This window comes from Symsagittifera roscoffensis, chromosome 1 (assembly GCF_963678635.1).
Source record: "Symsagittifera roscoffensis chromosome 1, txSymRosc1.1, whole genome shotgun sequence".
In the NCBI taxonomy this organism is placed as follows: Eukaryota; Metazoa; Xenacoelomorpha; order Acoela; family Convolutidae; genus Symsagittifera; species Symsagittifera roscoffensis.
Window position 1 is genome coordinate 87,215,014 of NC_087062.1, and position 22,250 is coordinate 87,237,263.

At 36.4% G+C, this 22,250-nt stretch overlaps 2 protein-coding genes across 2 annotated transcripts; one reads left to right on the forward strand and one right to left on the reverse strand.

Moving 5' to 3' along the window:
* Positions 1 to 6,339: 6,339 nt before the first annotated feature.
* Positions 6,340 to 10,762, reverse strand: LOC134851592 (protein phosphatase 1 regulatory subunit 3B-like). The gene is made up of 3 exons (XM_063867739.1): positions 9,040 to 10,762; positions 8,355 to 8,594; positions 6,340 to 7,670 (listed from the first exon to the last, which is right to left on the reverse strand). The coding sequence occupies exons 1-3, from the start codon at positions 9,226 to 9,228 to the stop codon at positions 6,807 to 6,809; spliced, it is 1,293 nt and encodes a 430-aa protein (XP_063723809.1). The 5' UTR covers positions 9,229 to 10,762; the 3' UTR covers positions 6,340 to 6,806.
* Positions 10,763 to 15,116: 4,354 nt separating this feature from the next.
* Positions 15,117 to 18,202, forward strand: LOC134857169 (acyl-CoA-binding protein-like). Its single transcript, XM_063873546.1, has 3 exons — positions 15,117 to 15,265; positions 16,843 to 17,015; positions 17,676 to 18,202. Exons 2-3 carry the CDS (start codon positions 16,865 to 16,867, stop codon positions 17,780 to 17,782), a joined length of 258 nt encoding a protein of 85 aa, XP_063729616.1. The 5' UTR covers positions 15,117 to 15,265; positions 16,843 to 16,864; the 3' UTR covers positions 17,783 to 18,202.
* The last annotated feature ends 4,048 nt before the right edge of the window (positions 18,203 to 22,250 follow it).

The window sequence follows — 22,250 nt, forward strand, 5'->3', positions numbered from 1 at the left end:
ATTTTTAGATATTGGTATTGGTTGTTTTTATAAATCTTTAGATGGATATTGATTTGTGATAATTAAAGAGAATCACGGGGATGGTTAGCAGCTTGATTGGTGGTTGGTTTTTTGTATAGCTGCCAGTGAAATGTTTTTTACCTTCAGGAAGTACACTATTTTAAGCTTTCAGTGGTAAAACGAAATTCACAAGCTTTCAGTGGTAAAAAAAATTGAGCGTGGACTCTTTTTTGTCTTTTTGATGTTATGTGTTTTTGTTGGTTCTTGGTTGTTGTGGCGCTCTAGTTGTTGATGTGTTCGATTGAAGGGTTTGTGTAACATTCGCCCGGAAGATACATATCGACGGATAACAAAACTAAGTCTTAAGACGACTGGCTAGCGTCTAAACAGAGCTTTGCATGCTTTTCACCGTCTCTACCAAGCCAGTACTTTTCGGTGGTCTTTCCAACATCGGGTCGACAAAAACGTTACTGTTCTCCGGCTTCGACCAGAACGCTCAAATTAACTTAATTACATGCAAATAGTGAGCTCATGGCTGGGTCTCAGTATCCCCAGACCACGAGGTCACTCCTAAGAACAGGGCTACTACTTATTATATTACTATTGTTTTTGTTCAGTAGATAAAAATCATCATCTCCATCGAAGATGGATCAACCCTTTCCCCCAACTCCTAGCACCTCATCCTTGTCAAAACTAATCCGAATATCAATTAAATTCAAGTCAGGACATGACAGGATGCTAAAAGTTCACACGAGTCAATAAAAGTTTTCCGTCCCGAGACCCTTCCGGATTCTTGAATCCGGTGAATCAAGCCCGTTGATTTCGATTTCTTCCCAATCCGGAAGGCTGATTTCTTACCCTTCACCGTTGTTCGCAACGGCCTTGCAACTATTGTAGCAGCACAATAGTTGCAACTCGGAACGTTTTCTGCAATCTGCTGCTGTTTTTCTTATCACGATTGTCGTTGCTATCGTCAGCGCAACTAATGTTGTTGTGTTTCTTCTCTCGTTTCTTGTTAAAATGGCCGTTTCAGCATTTCTCAGAAATGTGACGTCATCATTCGAATTTTTGAAAGTTTAAAATACTAGAATATTCCAGCCCTCACCGTTTGGCTAAACGTTCCAATAACGCCCTTAGTTCTTAAAAACCACCAATCCGGAAGGCTTACTGCTAAAATTCCGAATTCTGCAGAGATTGCATTTTGGCCATTCTGGTCGAATGTCACATTGTTGAGATGAAGATGGGTTGGATTTGGTGAAAGAACAATGTTGACTGTAAAAACACCTGGATCTTTTCGAATACTTGCGCCTTGAGGTGCACGGTGTTGAACCAATCCTTTGAGGTGGCACCATCTGTGCTCTCGTGTTTCCTAATTAACAGGAGGGGCAGATGCAGATCAGAGTACCCCGGTTGCTTTCTATGCCAGTTGTGATTAGCAGAGGTTCCTTAAATGTGCCAGATCCTGTGGGAACAAAGTGACTGGCTCAATTCGATCTTATTGTAAAAACTCGAGCTAGCGCAGCATCTGATGACATCTGCAGAGATTTTACGATTTTTGGATCACGTAACATGTACATTATGTGAGCACCGCCACAGAAGCAATCTTACTGCGGTGATCTAGTTTTTCTAATGTTTCCTGCGACTGAGCAGATTTTCACACTTGAATTAAAAAAAAACAATAGAGTGACAATAGTTTTTTTATTTATCTTTTGAATGTCAATTATCTGTTCGAAGTTGAATTTCAATCTCAACTTTTCCTGACTGATTGTTCTGTCTAGTTTTAGGTGGTTTTGTTCCTGTTTAATATTTGGCACATGAGACGTCTTTTTGATTGGCACGTAGTTAGTTCGCCTCATTGAGCTATATATTTTTTGATTGGACTTCCAAAGTTTTCCAACTAACTTTTCCTGACTGATTGTTCTGTCTAGTTTTAGGTGGTTTTGTTCATGTTTAATATGTGGCACATGAGACGTCTTTTTGATTGGCATGTAGTTAGTTCGCCTCATTGAGCTATATATTTTTTTCGATTGGACTTCCAAAGTTTTCCAACTAACTTTTCGTGACTGATTCTTCTGTCTAGTTTTAGGTGGTTTTGTTCCGGTATAATCTTTAGAGCATCAGACGTCTTTTTGATTGGCATGTAGTTAGTTGTCCTCATTGAGCTATATTTTTTTTCGATTGGACTTCCAAAGTTTTCCAACTAACTTTTCCTGACTGATTGTTCTGTCTAGTTTTAAGTGGTTTTGTTTCTGTTTAATATTTGGCAAATCAGACGTCTTTTTGATTGGCATGTAGTTAGTTCGCCTCATTGAGCTATACATTTTTTTCGATTGGACCTCCAAAGTTTTCCAACTAACTTTTCCTGACTGATTGTTCTGTCTTATTTGTGATGGTTTTGTTCCTGTTTAATATGTGGCACATGAGACGTCTTTTTTATTGGCATGTAGTTAGTTCGCCTCATTGAGCAATATATTTTTTAATTGGACTTCCTGACTCATTGTTCTGTCTAGTTTTAAGTGGTTTTGTTCCTGTTTAATATTTGGAAAATCAGACGTCTTTTTGATTGGCATGTAGTTAGTTCGCCTCATTGAGCTATATATTTTTTTCGATTGGACTTCCAAAGTTTTCCAACTAACTTTTCCTGACTGATTGTTCTGTCTAATTTTAGGTGGTTTTGTTCCTGTTTAATATGTGGCACATGAGACGTCTTTTTTATTGGCATGTAGTTAGTTCGCCTCATTGAGCTATATTTTTTTTGATTGGACTTCTTAAGTTTTCCAACTAACTTTTCCTGACTGATTGTTCTGTCTAGTTTTAGGTGGTTTTGTTCATGTTTAATATGTGGAGCATCAGACGTCTTTTTGATTGGGATGTAGTTAGTTCGCCTCATTGAGCTATATTTTTTTCGATTGGACTTCCAAAGTTTTCCAACTAACTTTTCCTGACTGATTGTTCAGTCTAGTTTTAAGTGGTTTTGTTCCTGTTTAATATTTGGCAAATCAGACGCCTTTTTGATTGGCATGTAGTTAGTTCGCCTCATTGAGCTATATATTTTTTTTCGATTGGACTTCCAAATTTTTCCAACTAACTTTTCGTGACTGATTCTTCTGTCTAGTTTTAGGTGGTTTTGTTCCGGTGTAATCTTTGGAGCATCAGACGTCTTTTTGATTGGCATGTAGTTAGTTCGCCTCATTGAGCTATATTTTTTTTCGATTTGACTTCCAAAGTTTTCCAACTAACTTTTCCTGACTGTTTGTTCTGTCTAGTTTTAAGTGGTTTTGTTCCTGTTTAATATTTGGCAAATCAGACGTCTTTGTGATTGGCATGTAGTTAGTTCGCCTCATTGAGCTATATTTTTTTTCGATTGGACTTCCAAAGTTTTCCAACTAACTTTTCCTGACTGTTTGTTCTGTCTAGTTTTAAGTGGTCTTGTTCCTGTTTATTATTTGGCAAATCAGACGTCTTTTTGATTGGCATGTAGTTAGTTCGCCTCATTGAGCTATATATTTTTTTCGATTGGACTTCCAAAGTTTTCCAACTAACTTATCGTGACTGATTGTTCTGTCTAGTTTTAAGTGGTTTTGTTCCTGTTAAATTTTTGGCAAATCAGACGTCTTTTTGATTGGCATGTAGTTAGTTCGCCCCTGTGAGCTATATTTTTTTCGATTGGACTTACAAAGTTTTCCAACTAACCTTTCCTGACTGATTGTTCAGTCTAGTTTTAGGTGGTTTTGTTCCGGTGTAATCTTTAGAGCATCAGACGTCTTTTTGATTGGCATGTAGTTAGTTCGCCTCATTGAGCTATATATTTTTTTCGATTGGACTTCCAAAGTTTTCCAACTAACTATTACTGACTGATTGTTCTGTCTAATTTTAGGTGGTTTTGTTCCTGATTAATATGTGGCACATGACACGTCTTTTTTATTGGCATGTAGTTAGTTCGCCTCATTGAGCTATATTTTTTTTGATTGGACTTCCTAAGTTTTCCAACTAACTTTTCCTGACTGATTGTTCTGTCTAGTTTTAGGTGGTTTTGTTCCGGTGAAATCTTTGGAGCATCAGACGTCTTTTTGGTTGGGATGTAGTTTGCTCGCCTCATTGAGCTATATTTTTTTTCGATTGGACTTCCAAAGTTTTCCAACTAACTTTTCCTGACTGATTGTTCAGTCTAGTTTTAAGTGGTTTTGTTCCTGTTTAATTTTTGGCAAATCAGACGCCTTTTTGATTGGCATGTAGTTAGTTCGCCTCATTGAGCTATATATTTTTTTTTCGATTGGACTTCCAAAGTTTTCCAACTAACTTTTCGTGACTGAGTCTTCTGTCTAGTTTTAGGTGGTTTTGTTCCGGTGTAATCTTTGGAGCATCAGACGTCTTTTTGATTGGCATGTAGTTAGTTCGCCTCATTGAGCTATATTTTTTTTCGATTGGACTTCCAAAGTTTTCCAACTAACTTTTCCTGACTGTTTGTTCTGTCTAGTTTTAAGTGGTTTTGTTCCTGTTTAATATTTGGCAAATCAGACGTTTTTTTGATTGGCATGTAGTTAGTTCGCCTCATTGAGCTATATATTTTTTTCGATTGGACTTCCAAAGTTTTCCAACTAACTTTTCGTGACTGATTGTTCTGTCTAGTTTTAAGTGGTTTTGTTCCTGTTAAGTTTTTGGCAAATCAGACGTCTTTTTGATTGGCATGTAATTAGTTCGCCCCTGTGAGCTATAATTTTTCGATTGGACTTCCAAAGTTTTCCAACTAACTTTTCCTGACTGAATATTCAGTCTAGTTTTAGGTGGTTTTGTTCCGGTGTAATCTTTGGAGCATCAGACGTCTTTTTGATTGGCATGTAGTCAGTTCGCCTCATTGAGCTATATTTTTTTTTCGATTGGTTTTCCAAAGTTTTCCAACTAACTTTTCCTGACTGATTGATCTGTCTAGTTTTAAGTGGTTTTGTTCCTGTTTAATATTTGGCAAATCAGACGTCTTTTTGATTGGCATGTAGTTAGTTCGCCTCATTGAGCTATATATTTTTTTCGATTGGACTTCCAAAGTTTTCCAACTAACTTTTCGTGACTGATTGTTTTGTCTAGTTTTAAATGGTTTTGTTCCTGTTTAATATTTGGCAAATCAGACGTCTTTTTGATTGGCATGTAGTTAGTTCGCCTCTGTGAGCTATATTTTTTTTCGATTGGACTTCCAAAGTTTTCCAACTAACTTTTCCTGACTGATTGTTCTGTCTAGTTTTAGGTGGTTTTGTTCCTATTTAATAATTGGCACATCAGACGTCTTTTTGATTGGCATGTAGTTAGTTCGCCTCATTGAGCTTTTTTTGGACTTCCAAAGTTTTCCAAATGAAATTCATCTAAATTTTTAAAATCATCTGTTATTGTTTTTATTCCAAAGAATTTTTCTAATACCATTAAAAAGTTAGTTAAAGTGGTTGCTTGAAAATGCAGTTTCAAAGTTGTCTTTATGCTCTGTTTTTGAATTTTCATTTTATGCTTTTGCTGAATTTTTTGGCGACCCTGGGATTGTTTTGCTAGGTGGGTATTGATTTTATCAGAATGTGCAGTGCTGATATTACAAATTAAAGCAGAAGTGATTGAATTAAAAAATTTTTGGCTGACAAATTTCCCCTCTTTTTTGCATCAAATATGGTATAATTCAGGTTTTCATGTGGAGATCAAGAATGAAAATTTTTTGTGATTGATTATCGCTTTGTAATATATCAATTTTTGTTTTAATGTGTTTTTCATTCATCATAGATTTTTTGCTTACTTAGTGGATGTAACTGATTCGTGTTTCAGGTTTCTAGGAAATTAAAAAGGCCAAAGTTAGTTTGTGATGCTTGTTTACTGATTATGATTTTTTCTGTATCACAAATGTCGCGATGCTTTATGTCGTCTTTTTGGTTAAACTGTTTTCAGTTTGCTTTTTCTTCTTTTTGCTTGCTTGCTTTCTAGAGCTTGGATCACATGTGAGAATTTTAAACCATAATTGAACAGCATATGATTTGAATATGAAACTTTTGAAGACCTTGTTTTTTGAATTTTTTGTCGACTTTGTGGCTTTTATCATTTTATTTCCTATAGCTTGAAATGCTATGTTTTTATGTTGAATTGCAAGAGCTGTGAAGCTACGCTTCGCCTCTCTGCTTACGGCCTCCTTCAATTCCGCGGTCTCCAGTGTTCCGGATATTTTTTTGCAAAAGAAGTCCCTTTTACTTTTTCCACTGCTATTTATGCATTAAAAAACACTGCGCTATTGATTCTATTTTTGTGATGCAATTCTCAGCTTCGCCTCTGTGTTACTAAAAGTGTAATTGCGAAAAATTTTAAATACTATTCTATAATATTTATTACTAGACTAGATTTAGCACTATTTGATGCACGATATACGAGTTTATAAGGCATAGGAGGGATCATAACTCCATTCATCCAGGGGTGGATGTGAGGGGGGGGGGGGGGGGTGGATATCTCAAAATAGTACGGAGGGGTCCCCTTTTGTACTATTTTGAGATATCCATTTCTGCTATTTTTTCAAAGGCGCCAATATTTACAAATTTTCCAAAATGCCTAAAACGCCTATTGTGGCCTGTTTTTTTTTCAAATTTGTGCCTGCGTGCCAATACATAATCTTTTTACTGCTTTGAAGGAGCTTGGAAAATCAATTCGGTCGACCTAAAAAAAAGACAATTTTCGAAAAAAAAATTTGAAAATCCGCCCCCTCCCCCCTCGAGAAAATCCTGGATCCGCCCCTGCATTCAACAGTAAGAGTTGAGCCGACTACTAGTGGAATTTATGTGTGTTTAAGTCTATTTATCTACAAGTTTCAGTGAATAATTGAGTCCTTCATTGTTGTCCCAAAACTCACCCCTTGGGCCCTCAAACCGCAAACAGAACGAACATTTATCCATATCCGCCGAGGTCATGAACTCATTTTGGAATATGAACCGGTCCACCGGTACTGTATGATGAGAAAGGTCATTATGCGTCACACTTGCACTGTAATGTGACTTGATCTCGTGGTACGTGCTCCAATTGTTGAATGAAAATCGCAGCCACACCTCCTTTTCGAAACTCAAGTTGACCACCAGAATTGAACCGCTGACTTGGAATCCGTTGATGGCCAGTGACTCCAGTTGTATATTGTGCTCTGAAGCTTTCTTAACTAGAGCAGCATTGTTGGGAGACAAGAAAAATAGAGGCAGCCAGGTCTTCTCTACTTTTCTAGCCCGATTATTGTTGTCGTAGCTGTTGGAATTATAGTTGAAAAAATAATCAGAAGAGTCCAACGCATCGAAATTGATTTTGGGATTAGGATCGTAAAATTTGATTCTCAGCAATTTAGAACCACATGCATCGGCAAAGCGGACGCTTTTTGCTGTTTTGCGTTTGGTTTTCTGTTGATTAGGTTGGCTAGTCTTGGATTTGTTGGACTCATTGGTTTTGGGTCTTTCAATTATTTTGTCTTTTTGAATATTCTGAAGTGTCGCGTGTTCGGTTTTAGTGTAAGTCGGATTAGCGGTATCTTTTTTGCGGTCTGAATTTAGCTGCAAATTTATAATTTCATCGAGCAAGTCCTGTAGGAAAAATAGACTATCAGACGTTTCACTTCTTGACTTATTTGATAATATGGCATCATCGCTGGAATAGTTTGCGTCTGTAGTTGCGCTTTTCTGAAATGAAAATTTGACATTGAATTGAAATTGGTTTTCACATATCATCAAACCTAATCTAGATGGCAGTAGGCTAACAAGCCGGAGGGCCAACAAGACGAAAAAAAATTATTTACCATCCAAAAATCCGAAAATGAAGATAAACGGTCCTTAAAGGCAGAAAACTTGAAAAAGTGTGTATTGTTGAAAATCGCCGATATGATCTAAATACGTAAGAGAAAGCCAAATAAAAGGTAGGGCGAAAATTCGTAACAGGCGACAGTTCGTAACAGGCGACAATTCGTAACATGCGACAATTCGTAACAAGGCATTGCCTTTCGCTCCCCTGCGCTTACATCCGGCACGAGAGGAATACTGCGCGTGAATCAGTATTCCCCGCCTAATCTACTGTTGCGAATTATCGGTTGTTACGAAATGTCGCCTGTTACGAATTGTCGCCTGTTACGAATTGTCGCCTCACGCAACTAAAATTTTATTCTTGTTTTTTTTTGGTTTCATCAGTGTCAAGAAAAAAGGCCGAAAAATAGTGACTGAAATGGTGCACTCTCATCACAAGACGACGAGCAAGCACTATTTTCGCTATTTCTTTTTTTTCTGTTTATACGTTAATGCTATAATTATACGCTATGCCTTCATACCATCAGTAGGCTGTTCTTAGGTTCCGATTGTGAATTTATGTCTTACCCCCTCTTTGTTGGCCGCTGGTTCATTTTCTTTTTCATCCGTGCTCTTGTCCTCTGTTTCCGCGTCCAGCTTTTGTTTCGCATTCAGCAGCGAGTCAAGTGAAGCCGAAATCGTTTTTGCCAATGAGCCTCTGTCTATTGAACAGAGCTCCTCCCCTATTTTGAACATGCACAGCTCAATCGGAGAACTCAGGGGTCGTTGTCGAGCCCCCTTCCGAACACTGCCACTGCGCCGTCGCACCTGTAAGTTTTTTTTTATCATAAAAATATTGCATTCTTTTTCTGGGTGATGTTTAAATTTAATGCTCATTTATTATTTTCTGTATATTCCTTTCTAAGTTAATCTCTCCCATTTGAATTGTAGCTTATTATGCCCGTCGAGAGTATAGATTTTGATAGTTTTTTTTGGATTACCGGAAAAGTATGCAATCGCTAAATTTCTTTTTAACTAGCAACTAGTAATTAAAAGAATTTTGTTTGTATAGCCTAGATGTGTAGGCTTTTTGTAATCCCAAGAACCTCTCGTCATCTAGTGCCAATTTTATTGCTATTAATTGTAAAATAAAGTCCATATAAGAATTAATCGTATCAACGAGGGCATATATCGGAGCCCCCAAATTGGTAGAAGCATTCCAGTCAAATAGTGAGGCATTAGAAGTGATTGCCTGAAATTATTCATTGCTTACTTGTTGAGTGCATGAGTCGTCGAAAGACCACGAGCTCTGATCGGCTGAGTTGGCATTTGACTCTTCCGTTCGGATCAGCATGTCGTCGACTGTTGAAAAATGAGCTCCAGATTGGGATTGGACATTTTGCCACTGGCCAAACTCCCAGTCGTGCATGCTGTAGCTTCCATGAATAGCCCTGGTAGCCATTTCTTGGAACTCAATTAGGCAGTGTGTGTAAATGATTTAATTGGTTGGTGAATTAAGTGAATTGGTTGAATTAGTTGATCACGGAATTCAATTCCAACTGATTATTGAAAGGTAAAGGTGAAGTCGAATTCACTTCGCAGATTTTGCTCAATTGTTTTCAAATGTTTGAACAAATTGATTTTTTCATGCGATATATGATCAAATGTCTTCTATTAAGCAAATGCATGTGCAGCTACTGCAGATGAATATAAAACTGATGGTATAGTCAATTATGGTATTTGAAGCTACAAAAGTAATATAAAATCAATTTTGTAATATTTAACAGTTCTTATAGAAAGAAGAACGAGAAAGAAGTACTATGAACGTTGGTATGAAACCACAGAAAAATAACAAACTTTTGCGGTTTTTGACTTCTTAATTTTTGAATATCTCAGTAGGACTATGGTGATTGAAAGAAAGAATTGAATGCAAATCAAAAAGCTATCAATTTGAGCGAATATCGACTTCAATTTGATATTTAAAAACGATTATCTGCTGTGAAACGCTATCTTTTCTGTCTGCGTCAATATATTTTTTAAATAAATTTCAAGTCCTTCGGTCAAATAGGTTTCTTTTTCTCGTGGTTTTTGCAGGAACAATGATTTCGTGATCCAACTGAATTTATTCAGGAAAGGTCAATTTTGGTATTAATTTATAATTTGAAGAGATTTTCTGTTTTTACTAATTGAAACCCTTAATCCTTGAGACGTCAATTGAAAAATTAAATATGTCTTGCTGTCAATCAAAGGGCTAGATTGCTAGTCGAGTTTGAGTTTACTTTTGAGGGCGGAATGGTCCGATTTGCAATCTCTCGAAGAGTAGAGGTAAATAAACGGGCTGGATTAAAAGATCGATCGGGATTGGGTTTTCTGCACGTGAGCTGGCTGGTTTGTTGCAGAATTTATTTACAGTTGGTTGTTCAACTCAATCAAAGGTGTAGTTATTAGAATATCTCATTAGGGAGGATTAGTTATCTCTGAACACTAGTTGACCAAACACTGTTCAATGTGTCTTTTCACTCGATAAGGGGGGGGGGGGATAACTTGCACGCAGTCGTACGTGTCATTTGAGCTTCGGACTGTCTGAGAGTGGCGAAAATTAAATAAACTTACCCCTAACGCATTTCATATTTGGAAACTGTTTGAAGGGCGATTGACCAGCGGAGTATTTTTGTATCAACAAGTACATGGAAATTACAACTGGCTAAGTGGTTGATATTTTGATATTGAAGTTGCATTTCTGCCAGCGCATATTGGCCAAATTTGGTAGTATCTGGTCTGGTTTGGATCTCGTGAAGAGAACTCGTTATATACTAATAGCTGCTTATCTTCCAAATGGCGGCCTAAATAGAATAGCAAGAGAGGTAAAGGTGATTAGAAATGGCGCCAGTTGGTTCGCTGAACTGGAAGTGGTAGATCGGATCAGGTCGGGCTAGGGGAACTTATTGGAGAACACACGGAGTTCGCTGAACTGGAAGTGGTAGATCGGATCAGGTCGGGCTAGGGGAACTTATTGGAGAACACACGGAGTAGTTCAATTTGGGTAGTCTAGGAACAAGAATAAGGTTTAACAATGAGGCTAGTGACGTGATAACCCTACCCACCCGTGGATGAAATGGTGATTCTATCTACCCTGTCCTATAATTTAACGCAGCAGAAAATATTCGTTTCGCTCCAACTGGGCGCCGCTTACGATTTGAAAGAATGCTGTGAAAGGTAAAGGTAAAATTCAATACAGGGAAATAAAAAAGGAAAACGCTATTCAGAGAAAAAGAAATAAAAGTACACGCAGATATATTTTACAGCCCAATAGACCGTGCATTTGAGAAATTACCTTTTCAGTTTGATGTAAATTTTTCGGACAATGGTTGCTTTGTTATTTTCCGCATTAGTGAAGTGAACATCCGACATACGGATTTACCACAAAGCGCCATATCTTGAACCCGAAATTACATCAGAGTAGTGTGAATTACAGCTGAATTACGTAATAATTGTATAACAACAGTAACAATCTGTTATCATGTTGCTTCACAAAATTAATTTTTGGCTCGTTGGTCTGATTTTTTTCCATTCCTTGGCCCTTCGGCTTGTTGGCCTTCTACTATCCGATAGGATTAGAGGGAATGGACGCTGATTGGTTGAATGCAAATGCGATTGTAATTTTTTGTGAAGTAACTGTCAAGGAAAGGATTAAATTTGATTAAAACTTCCTGTCGCAGCTCAGACTAAGTTCATTCACTCTAGCTATTCAAGTGACGTAAAAGGACTGCTTTACCCTCAGTAAAATGTTACAGACAAAGAAGAAGTGATTATTTTTGTGGGTACATTGTTTATTAGATTTCAATAAGTCTTTTGTTAAGACTGCTTCAATGCTACGAAGGCTATTGGATAATGAGAAATTTTCCTTGTTTGGTTGCCTTATGCTTTTTTAGTGGGGTGAGCAGGATTGTTTGGACTTTTTTGTACTACTCTTAGCTTTCTAATTCATCGAGATGACTTGGTTGATTCTTTCGATTCAATTCGCAAGACTGAGGCAACCTTTCCCAAAATTATTTTTTCGATTTCCCAGAGGAATAAGCTTTTGATCCTGTTTTCATAAATTGTGTAAATTTGATCAAAAAAGTGTCAATAGTGAGTTGGTCTTGAAGTTCAAAGAACTTTGAGGCCATATATTTTCCCCATTAAAAAAAAACCGTCAGTAGATTTTTTTCGGTTTCCTAGTGTCCATTGACTTCTCCAATTGTTTGTTTGCTACGAATCAAAACGATTTGATGCAGCGCGACTGCAATTTGAACCCGCAATCATGATTGATGGGCACAATCACTACCAATGCACCACAGCGTTGGTCTCATGTTTTCTGTGGGAACAAGTTTCAATTACTTCAGATTGCAATTTTTAGGCTGAAATTGTTTCGAGTTGGTTTGAAGGTTTATTCAGAAAAAAAATTTTTATCATTTTTTTTGTACTCCTTTTCAGGTCTGTCTTTTTTTTCTGAAAAAAAAACAATTAAAAATGAGGCATGTTTTTCTCGGGTTTGTGCATTTTATTGCATGCAATAAGTTGACCTCTAATTAAAAAATATTTTTGAGTTCAAATAAATGTCATTTGATAAAAGGAAGGCAAATAACGCTCTCCACTTAGAAAAAGGAAATGGTGTGAAAAAATGTGAACGTCGTCTAGCTTCGAATGTGGAATTTAGTTATTAGATTTCCCAGCGGAATAATTTTTTTCTTTTTCAACCGGTTTTCTGAAGCTGGGTCAACTTTTCCGTAAAAGTGACAATCATTCTGGAATTTCAAAGATTCTGGAATTTCAAAGAGCTTTGACATTGTAATTTTTCTTCAAAATTCAAAAATTGAAAAAAAATATTCAAAAAATTAGTCGGTATTTTTTTCTTTTCTTGAGGTAGTTGAATCTTTGATTGTCTGTTTGTCTGTTTTTTTGTAAAATTCTCTGGTGGTTTTTCGTATCTAGCTATTTGGGTTTTAATTTTTCGTCTGGGCGTTGGAGAAGCGTATAACAAGTACCTTGTGGAGCGTTATGTTTTTGTAGTTGTTTATCGCGTTTTTGTAAACCAATTTTCATACGCCAAATACGTATTTTTTTATGTCATAGAAAAAACGTTGAAACGTGGCTTGTTATTTTTGAAGTAATTCAAAGAATGCTTTTAGACTATCAAGTGTGGTAATCATTCAAAGCCTATTCAATCGTGATTGTGATTCTTAAAAAATCAAGGGAATTGATCTGAATTTTAATAAAACTACTTGTAAAAATCTCTGTAAATCCTTAAATCATGCATGCTCAAAAATTAATTTTGATAATTTTAACCGTATTTAAACATCTAATTATTTTTTTTGTGGTGAACTTTTTACTTCAATCATTCTTGAGGCTTGATACCCAAGAAAGCAGATGTACCGAATAACAAAATTTTTGGAAAACAAGCAATTAATTTTTTTTGAATTTTAGCATTTATCACATCTGGCGTTGTTATTTTGACTTTTTTGAAATTTTTAAATTCAATGTTTTTTTGCTTGGAAAGTGACCCAATTTTATGAGACTTTGACGAGAACATTAGAGTTAGTTGAAATTTCCTATAGTGGATGACAAAATTTGAGCCAATTTTGTTGCGCATTTGAGCCATTAGTGTTCTTCCATAGGATGGTTGACAGCAAATGTTCTCATTTGGTACAAGTGACAAAAGTTGCTACTTGGTGTTATGATCGGCGGAATTTGCCGTATTTTAGCTTGAATCGTATCAACAATTTGAGGTCTTGGTTTCATTGTTGAAGACTCAAATCCGATTGGTATGTTTACTCCCAGTAGCGTGCAGAAGGGAGGGGATTACGACGGCCCCTCTTCCTTCCTCAATTCTTCCTCTCCTTCTCAATTTTTGTAATTCGGCCGTCCCTTTAGCATAGATTTCTGACAGCCATTTCTAGCTGGTTATCCCTAAAAACGCGGGCCAGAAAAAACGCAATTTTTGGTCGAAGATTTCCAAGAAGTGCTCAAAAATTGCATTTTCAATAAATTTTGCGTACGGCGCAGAAAGTTTTTGCCAATGGTTTGGACAGAGCTCCAAAAAACCGAAAGGATTCACCACAACAAGGTCAACAAAGTTCTTTTTTAAAACCACCCGATGAATTTGATGTCTTTTTGAGAAATAAAAAGAAAATTTGTCCACCTTGCGTTTGCGTATGATTTTTTTTGTGCCTTAAAAGCCTACAAAAGTCTAAGGACTTTTTCGGCAGACTATTGAGAAAATATATTTAACTTCGGCTATTGTGGCTTTTTTAAAAAAAGTGTTGGATTGTAAAATGCATGCAAAGCTAATGGCCAGGGATGGACAGTTAGGGGAGCCGTATGTATCTATGATAAGCCGTTGATACTGTCGCTAAACCACATCGAAAAAGCCTCTGAACGGGATCCAAAAAAGCCGCTGAAAATAACCTCCCCTCCTCTCCCTTACTTTGGATATCTTAGGTGTTGTCAGCGACATTTGCCTTACAAATTTTCGTACCTGTTAGCTTTCAAATTCGTTAAAAAACGCCCCCATCAAAATGCAGTTTAAGTGATATATTTAACATTCTGAAGGTGAAATGGTCTGGCGTGATCAAGATATCAGGTTCGCTTATTCGAGCTGTTATCAGTGTTTATTGACACTCTTAGTCACAACCAACCTAAGTTCGATTGAGGCTGATTAGAACCCTAATTTGTCTTTTTATCATCAATAAGATCACCGAAATTTATTAACTCCCCCTCCTATGGCACATGATACATGGAGTAACACAATACCCCCCTCTTTCTTTGTAGTAATGGATAGGTTAAGCATAGATAAGATCTGATAATAGTGATCTATTGCTGCAAGAGAGTTAAAGGACTCCTATCAAATGCTTAGGATTGGGCGCCTCCATTGAGTATAACCTAAATAACCAATAAAAATTAGTGCAGCTGAACTGTTTGATTGCCAAGTACAAATCTATGGTCCGATGGTCTAAACTACGGCAGGTGTGTCATTCGTATTTAGTTTGGGTCAATATTCCAACCATTTAAGTGAGATAAACCAACTGCATTGTGAGTGAGACCGACAAATTTGTTGCGTTTGAACTATAACTATTTGGCTGTATTTCGATTAACTAAAACTGATTGGTTGTGTTTCGTTCGATTTTGTCAATTACCGATAAGAATTTTCTTCTCAATATCTGACATGATTTGGTTGAAAGTCATATCTCTGATCTCAAAGGTACAGTATCAGTATAAAGAAGTGCAGAATTTCCTTTTTCAATGACTATCACAGATGGCTGTCATTTTCTCTGTTTCCCATTTTGGTAATCAAATATGATTTTTCAGATTATTTGATTGATATCGTCTTATTCGAAATCAGGAACCAACGCAACCTAGAATTCAATTCACAAACAACCCAAGGCAACCTCGATTCCCGAAACAATCAACAACCATTTACACGCCTGCAAAAAGTGTGCCTTAGCTTTTACCAGTCACAGGTAAGGCCAAAATAATCAACAAGCAGTGCGGTTCAGTTCTTTTTAAGAACACATTTCGCTCAAATGCGTGTTATCGAGTCGGAAGACAGACTTATCCAGGCAGGAACTGGTTAAACAGAATCGACTAATACATTTTTAAGCAGAATCGATTAATACAATTTAAAACAATCGACTAATACATTTTTAAACAGAATCGATTAATAGATTTTTAAACAGAATCGACTAAAACATTTTAAAACAAAATCGACTAATATATTTTTAAACAGAATCGATTAATACAATTTGAAACTATTCGGGCTCGACCAGGACATGTACTTTGTTGCAACGCCAGCCAATTTTCTGCATATCAAAGGTTTCAGACGCCGTTTATTTTCTTTTTTTTTGTCGGCAGACTTACCACCTCACGGACTGAATAAAAACTAACTGGCCATTTTTTTCTCAAGCATTGACATTAATGTAGTTAATCGAGTTCCAGGACCATTTGCAGATTTTTATTCTGAAATTTTTTAACCTTGCGTTTTCGTTTTACTTAAACCACGAGTTAAGCGAATACAATTAGCCTTTTTGTTCCAACCGTTGAAAAGGGGGATGAACTTTGGATTTTGGTTGTTTTACTTTTTTCTTTTTTTTCCACAGAAAATCAGGTACTTAAAATAATCATTGCAATGGGTCGAGTGGTATATCATATTAAAGCCCTTTCAACCATGATTCAAACAAAATTTTAAAAAGTTCAAAAAGTTTCCTAGTGTCGAGAAAAATTGGTTTCGAATTTTTTAGGTTCAGTCTAACTTCGATTGAGCAAAGCGAGCGATTCACGTTCGTTATCTAGAAATTTAAGACAAAGAAAACTAAATTTTAGTAAAACGAAAAGAAAACTGTATAGCGCTTTCCAGGCAAAAGTTCAGCTTAATTTAGCGCTACCTTGGCTCATCACACCGCTTACAAGCAACGACGTCAATTTGAATTTTTTTTTTTAGTTTTTCTATGAAAATGGTCGGAGCATTCTGTGCTACTTGCAAGGAATCGGCTATCCTTGTTTTCGTCAAAAATTCTTCAAAAAATCAGCTAGTTTTGTTAAATTTCTTGAGTTAATTGACTTTTTTCCAACGGTCTGTGTTCAAATTTGTGAAGTAATTACCCAATTGCAAACATATTTGGCTTAATCTTAACCTTCTAAAATTAATGGTTTTCATCGATTACAACCGCCGTTTGCTCCATTTACAATTCATAATGCTTAATATGATTAAGACTTTGGCCTGCACATCTTTGTAAAATACAAAAAAAAAACAATTCCTTTGGCACAATCGGAAATGGGTTAAACTTTTGATCATACTTTTCGAAACTTTACCTGAAAATAGGTCGACCAAATTGTTTTTCCGAGCTCTCACAAATCACTGTATAATTTAAATTGGCCTTAAAAATTTTTTAGTGTCAGTCAGTCAAAAATGGATATCTCAAAATAAAACGAAGGTAGACTACCTTTGGGCAGTCAAGGGTTCGAATCCCTGAAAGAGGCGCCCGCCTCCCCCCCCCAATCCGCTACTGATCCCGCCATTAAAGTAGCTCATTTGTCTTAGAGAAGCAATAACCTAACCCAGTATGTCTGAAGCATTCAACAAAGCAGCGGAAGACGTGAAGAACTTCACTAGCAGACCGACAGACCAGGAGCTTCTGGACTTGTACGCACTGTTCAAACAGGCCACAGTCGGAGATGTGAACACTTCCAGGCCAGGCATTATAGACTTCAAAGGTACGCAAGCGCCCAATCTATCTTGCCCCTTTTCACAGTTACATTGTTTGATTTAAAAAAATCATGAACGTAAAATGTATGTACTGATTTTCCGTCCTCTCAACTAGGAGATAAATAACATTTTGTATATTCTGCTCTGTTCTAGAAACATGTGGGCTAGATTTATGAGTTTTTTCAAGTAATTTTTCAAGTAATATTCAAGTAATATTTTTCTAGTAATATTTTTTCAAGTAACATTTTTTAGACTGGATCAGATTGCACTGCAACGAATTCTTTTTCTGATTTCAAAAAGGTGTGTTAACATTCTGGTTATTGGATTATTATTATTTGGCCCGCATTGAAAACTAATTTACATTGAGTATTCATTTAAAATAACCCAAATAAATAACCAGTCAACTAAAAGTCGAGTACTTTTTGAAATCGCTTTGGGTACATGCATGTGATGCTCTTAATCGAGATTTTGACACCACCGATCCGATAGCTCAAAAATTGTGACTTCCTTCCATTTCCGACAAGAGGAATCAAAGAAAAATTTCAACGAGCCTCCCACGGAAGCTTGTGATTCGAAAAAGTACTCAAATTTTAGTTGTCTAGAAGTTGTTGCGTCAGTTGTCAGTTTTTGTTGCAGTCGGTATAGTAACTAGTAATTTGCTGTGTTAGGCAAGGCCAAGTGGGACGCATGGGAGAAAATAAAGGGGATGTCAAAGGAGGATGCCGAGCAGAAGTACATCTCGATGGCAGAAGAGCTCAAGGCCAAGTACGCCTAACCTTTCTCTCATTCTTCTCTGCAAGCCCCGCCCCACCCTCCATGTAAAACCCTGTCATCATCCGCCATCATAGAACAAAACAGACCATACCTATTTTGGTTCAGCATAATCTACACGATCTGAAATGTACTTAAATATTGTAAATAAAGGAGCAAAGTCGATTCAATTCGCGGTTTCTGTGAGTAGTTTGTTCCATCCCTGAAGTCATCACTTGTAGTAATAATGTCATATCAAACCCTTACACAGTGTGATCTTCATCTGCAGTTTAATATCTGGCCTTAGTAATGTATTTTCTAATTTTTCTGTTGTTGAGCTCCACTTTGTTGGAATTGTTTGATGACATGTGACTGATGTAAAAAAAACGTGCTAGTTCGGCGTAACTACGAAGTATCAAGGTTGAATAAATTTTTACAAATTTTAGTTTTTTTATATTCTGAATGCAGCAGAATGAATGGTGCGTGCAGGAGCTTTTTTGACGCGGAAACAGACTTTAAAATTTTTGTCGACTTCTTTAGTTCAGCCATTTTGAGCTTTTTCTAAACCCCAGCTTGGTCATAATTTTGGTCAATTATTCTGCGGCGATTTTGGGCATTTTTAGAGACGGGTTTTGGCAAAAAAATAACATTTTTTGGCACGCGTTCCACTATCAAATTAAATGTATTGGCGACAAAGACGAACTGAGAAAAAGCGATTTGAACTTTGATTTAGTTTTAATAACATTTCAAACCCATTTGCAGTGCGTAAATTTGAAGAAACAATCCAACGACTTAAGCAGATTTGGATAAACAGATGATTAATTGGATGTTGGGGTATCTTATTTTGTCGCAAGAGGGCCAACTCAATTAAAAGAGGCCCTCTAATAAGAGACTATGAACTAAAAAATAAAAGACGCTTTCAGCTATAAACAGCCGCGTCGTCGACGAGATTTGAACAGCTGCCCTCGGATTTGAACAGCTTTCTAATATTCTACCAACCTCTGCATACGGCCTATCTGTCGTTAGCTTCCATAGAGCAAGTTGATACTAATTTGGTGTTTTTTGGTGCGTCCAGAACGTGTGAAAATATGAAAGGGTGCACAATTTTTGAGGAAAGTAAAATTTTGCAGCTGTTCTAATTCTTTGCTCGGAAACTTTGGTGTTCGCGAAAGTTTCTGTGACTGAGTTGCGTCTAAGTCTTTGACCTGACGGACATTTTACCTGCCCGACATATTACCAGACCATCATTACAATGCCAAACTGAGCACTGGACAAGCGCACAAATTGGTGTGTGGAGGTCACTGGAATCCAAAGACAAGTCGTCAAACATGTTCCATAAATTAAGTAGGTTCCTCTTAAAAAATTCCGTGGATTCAGCGCACAAGTACCTGCAACGTATATTTCGTCCGCACATCAATTTTTTTACAATAGATTTCGCAACTAGTGAATATAGCTAATTTCTTATAATAGAAATGTAATTCCGCAAATTTATGCGGATTTTGCAAATTCATGCGGATTCCGCTTACAATTTCACTTTTCCGCTAACAGTTTGCGTAATCAACATACGAATGCGGATACCACGACAATATTATAATATTATAAATAATACATAATATTATTTATTCGTGGATTTCACAAACTTCGGGATTCTGCAAATTTTTTTCCGGATCCCGCAAGTTTTGTTGCGGATTCCGCAAGTTCGCCTTTTTTCGAGCGATTTTGAGCAATAGTTTTAGCTATTTGTTCGTTGTATCCAAAAAAAGCAAAGAAGACCGAAGAAAAGTAGCAATGTTGCGGATTCCACGACAAATCTGGTTTCAGCCTGTTGCGGAATCAGCTTACAATTCACAACATATACATTTTGTCCTCGTAATGATGCTATTAAAAGTAAAAAAGCTGATTTAAGAAACGGCATTCGCTAGTAGCGACTGCTTCCCGCCGTTGCGTTACATTCGGCACAAGAGTTATTTTGCGCGTGAACCAGTGTTTGCCGTAAAACTGTATTGATTGGATAGGAAAAAACCCTGAGACCGTTTTCTGAAGCATCCCAATTAGCGTTACATGCACCAGCTAAATTAAAACTCAACTGAATGTGCAACGGAACCAAACGAAAAAAAAATGATAGCAAAATAGAAAAGGAAAACGATTGTCGAAAATATCTATTTCGTTCTGTTATATAAAAAAAAGTGACGGAATATTTAAACCCCGCTGTTTTTACGCAGACCATTTTTGACCTTCAATTAATGGTTTTTGATAGAAATCTTTGTCATCTGAAGAATATTTTACCTTGAGTGCAAATTCAAAATGTTATATTTTTGTGTCATTTTGTACTGTACAATGAATGTATGGGAATAGTAAATGGGTGAGGCAATCAGGGGTGGGGGGAGATGCCTGCAGACCCCCACCTACTAAGTTAGATTAAAGATATCCCGTCGGTTTAGGATAGGGAAAATTCGATGTTTAAGATAAGGAATAGGATTTTCTATGCATCAAGATAGGTTATAGGTTCAGCCATTTACTAAGATAAAAAGTTTGGGATGGTAAATTGGTATGTTTCAAATGGCGAGTTTTTCGGTGCCCGCATTTTTCACGTTTTAACATAGAGACACCATGTATTAAGATAGGGTATGTATTTGCCAATGTTTTTAAATGGCTATCAGAATTGTTTGTATTAAGGTAGGACATCATGTTTAGTTTCAAATGTTTTAGTTTTGACAACCTTGGGTATAATCAATCATCCATGCATTATTTTAATCCTCAGGTTATCTTTGGGAGGGATAACAGCTCGCTCCTATTAAGAACTTTTTCAATTTTTTTCTAAATTTATTTCACGATTTTATGACGAAGCATATTAGCATTTGCTTTCTGAGTTATTGAAGCGTTTGATGTTTTTTGAGAGATCAAAATTTCAAACTTCAATAAAAAAAGGGAAATCGTCCTGGTCCTGTCAAATCTGACTTGATTTACATTGGAAAAAAATAAAAATTATCCATGAATGTATAAAATTTGTCCAATCAAATTTTTTTAAGCTAGTTCTCAATTTTGCTCCAAAATAATTTTCGTTTTTTCAATTTACCTGATACGATTGGTTAACTTTTTTTTATCGCTTTAACTAAAATCTTTCAAAAATTATTGTGATTCGTTGAAATATACAAAAGAATTCACCTCAAATTATTTTTTCTTTAATCTGGTGAAAATCTACACTGGAAAAGATAGTGTATTTTTAGTTTTTTGTGTTTGATAACTTTTAATAAGTTACTTTTTCGCTCTGCCTCAGCGTAAGTTATTAAGAAGATAAAAGCCTTTGCTGGAATTTGATTATTATTTTCGTAAGTTTATCTATCTTGTCGACGACTCATCTAATTGTGGGACTACATCATCCATATTCCATCAGCAACCTCGTTGTACTCCAACAAAAAGTTAATTGCTAAGCATCTTTTTGTAAAAAAAAAGGAATTAATAGAGTTGAATTACATTGATAAAAATCAATTCACTGCATCGTATGATCGTTTGATTGCAATATTATACATTTACAAAAAACTGCACATTTCCATAAAATAACTTCAAAACATGCACATCGTGAAAATGATTCAAGTTTTTCTGGCAGAACCTAAAAAGAAGAAATGCTGAATGAATTGCGCAAAACCACACAAGTTATCTGTTTTTTGTAATGTTCGCGGATTTATTGGCCGATACTTTTTTGTTATAAAGGATTAGGTTGATGTTTTGATGTTTTTCTACCCAACAAATCACCAAAGTAGTGAATTTGGTCCAATGCTCTCCTTTATCATTGCTCGGAGCTGAGTTAAGTTTTGCAAAGACTATTTCGGTAGTTGAGGTTTCATCAGCTGGATATGATCCAATATATTTTAGCGTAAGTTCAAATTTCGATAATTGAGGGTTTTTATCACCTGGACATGATCCAATATACTTGAGTGTAAGTTCAGGTATTCTTTCAATAATCTGTAAAATAGAGATATTATCCATCTTCGCAATTGTTAGCTGATTTACACTTAAAACAAAGAAATTGATCAATTGATAGTACAATTTAGGAAAAAAGTAAGATAGATGTCTTACATGCCTTGTGGTACTGAATCGTCAAAATCCGATACATTTATGGGATTGTTGAACACTGAATTAAAACCTAGTTTGTAGAAGTTTGTTGGTTTTCCAACACTGCAATTTTCGTTTTGTCTTGAAGTTATCCGATTTTATCAATTTTAATATTTGATAGTCTGTCTGCCAAGAAGATCACCTCCGGTACTTACTGGATCCGTATGCATCTATGAGAAGTCATTGATACTTTAGCTAAACCACTGAGAAAAAGCGGAAAAGGCCCTGAACGGGCTCCGACAAAGCCGCTGAACTGAAAATTTTCCCCCTCAAGAAAGTCCGCCCTCTGCACAGAATAAACGACTAACAACTAGTGGTATTAGTTTCGATATCTCAAGTGTTGTCAGCAAAATTTATCTCATCAAATTTTTTTCATACCC

Excerpts from the sequence above, each read along its gene's own strand:
- LOC134851592 (XM_063867739.1), bottom strand. The coding sequence starts at position 9,228 with ATGGCTACCAGGGCTATTCATGGAAGCTACAGCATGCACGACTGGGAG. Across the intron at positions 8,595-9,039 it reads ACGACTCATGCACTCAACAA|GTGCGACGGCGCAGTGGCAG; the intron begins GTAAGCAATGAA and ends AAAAACTTACAG. Across the intron at positions 7,671-8,354 it reads CAGCGGCCAACAAAGAGGGG|AAAAGCGCAACTACAGACGC; the intron begins GTAAGACATAAA and ends TTTTCATTTCAG.
- LOC134857169 (XM_063873546.1), top strand. The coding sequence starts at position 16,865 with ATGTCTGAAGCATTCAACAAAGCAGCGGAAGACGTGAAGAACTTCACT. Across the intron at positions 17,016-17,675 it reads AGGCATTATAGACTTCAAAG|GCAAGGCCAAGTGGGACGCA; the intron begins GTACGCAAGCGC and ends TTGCTGTGTTAG.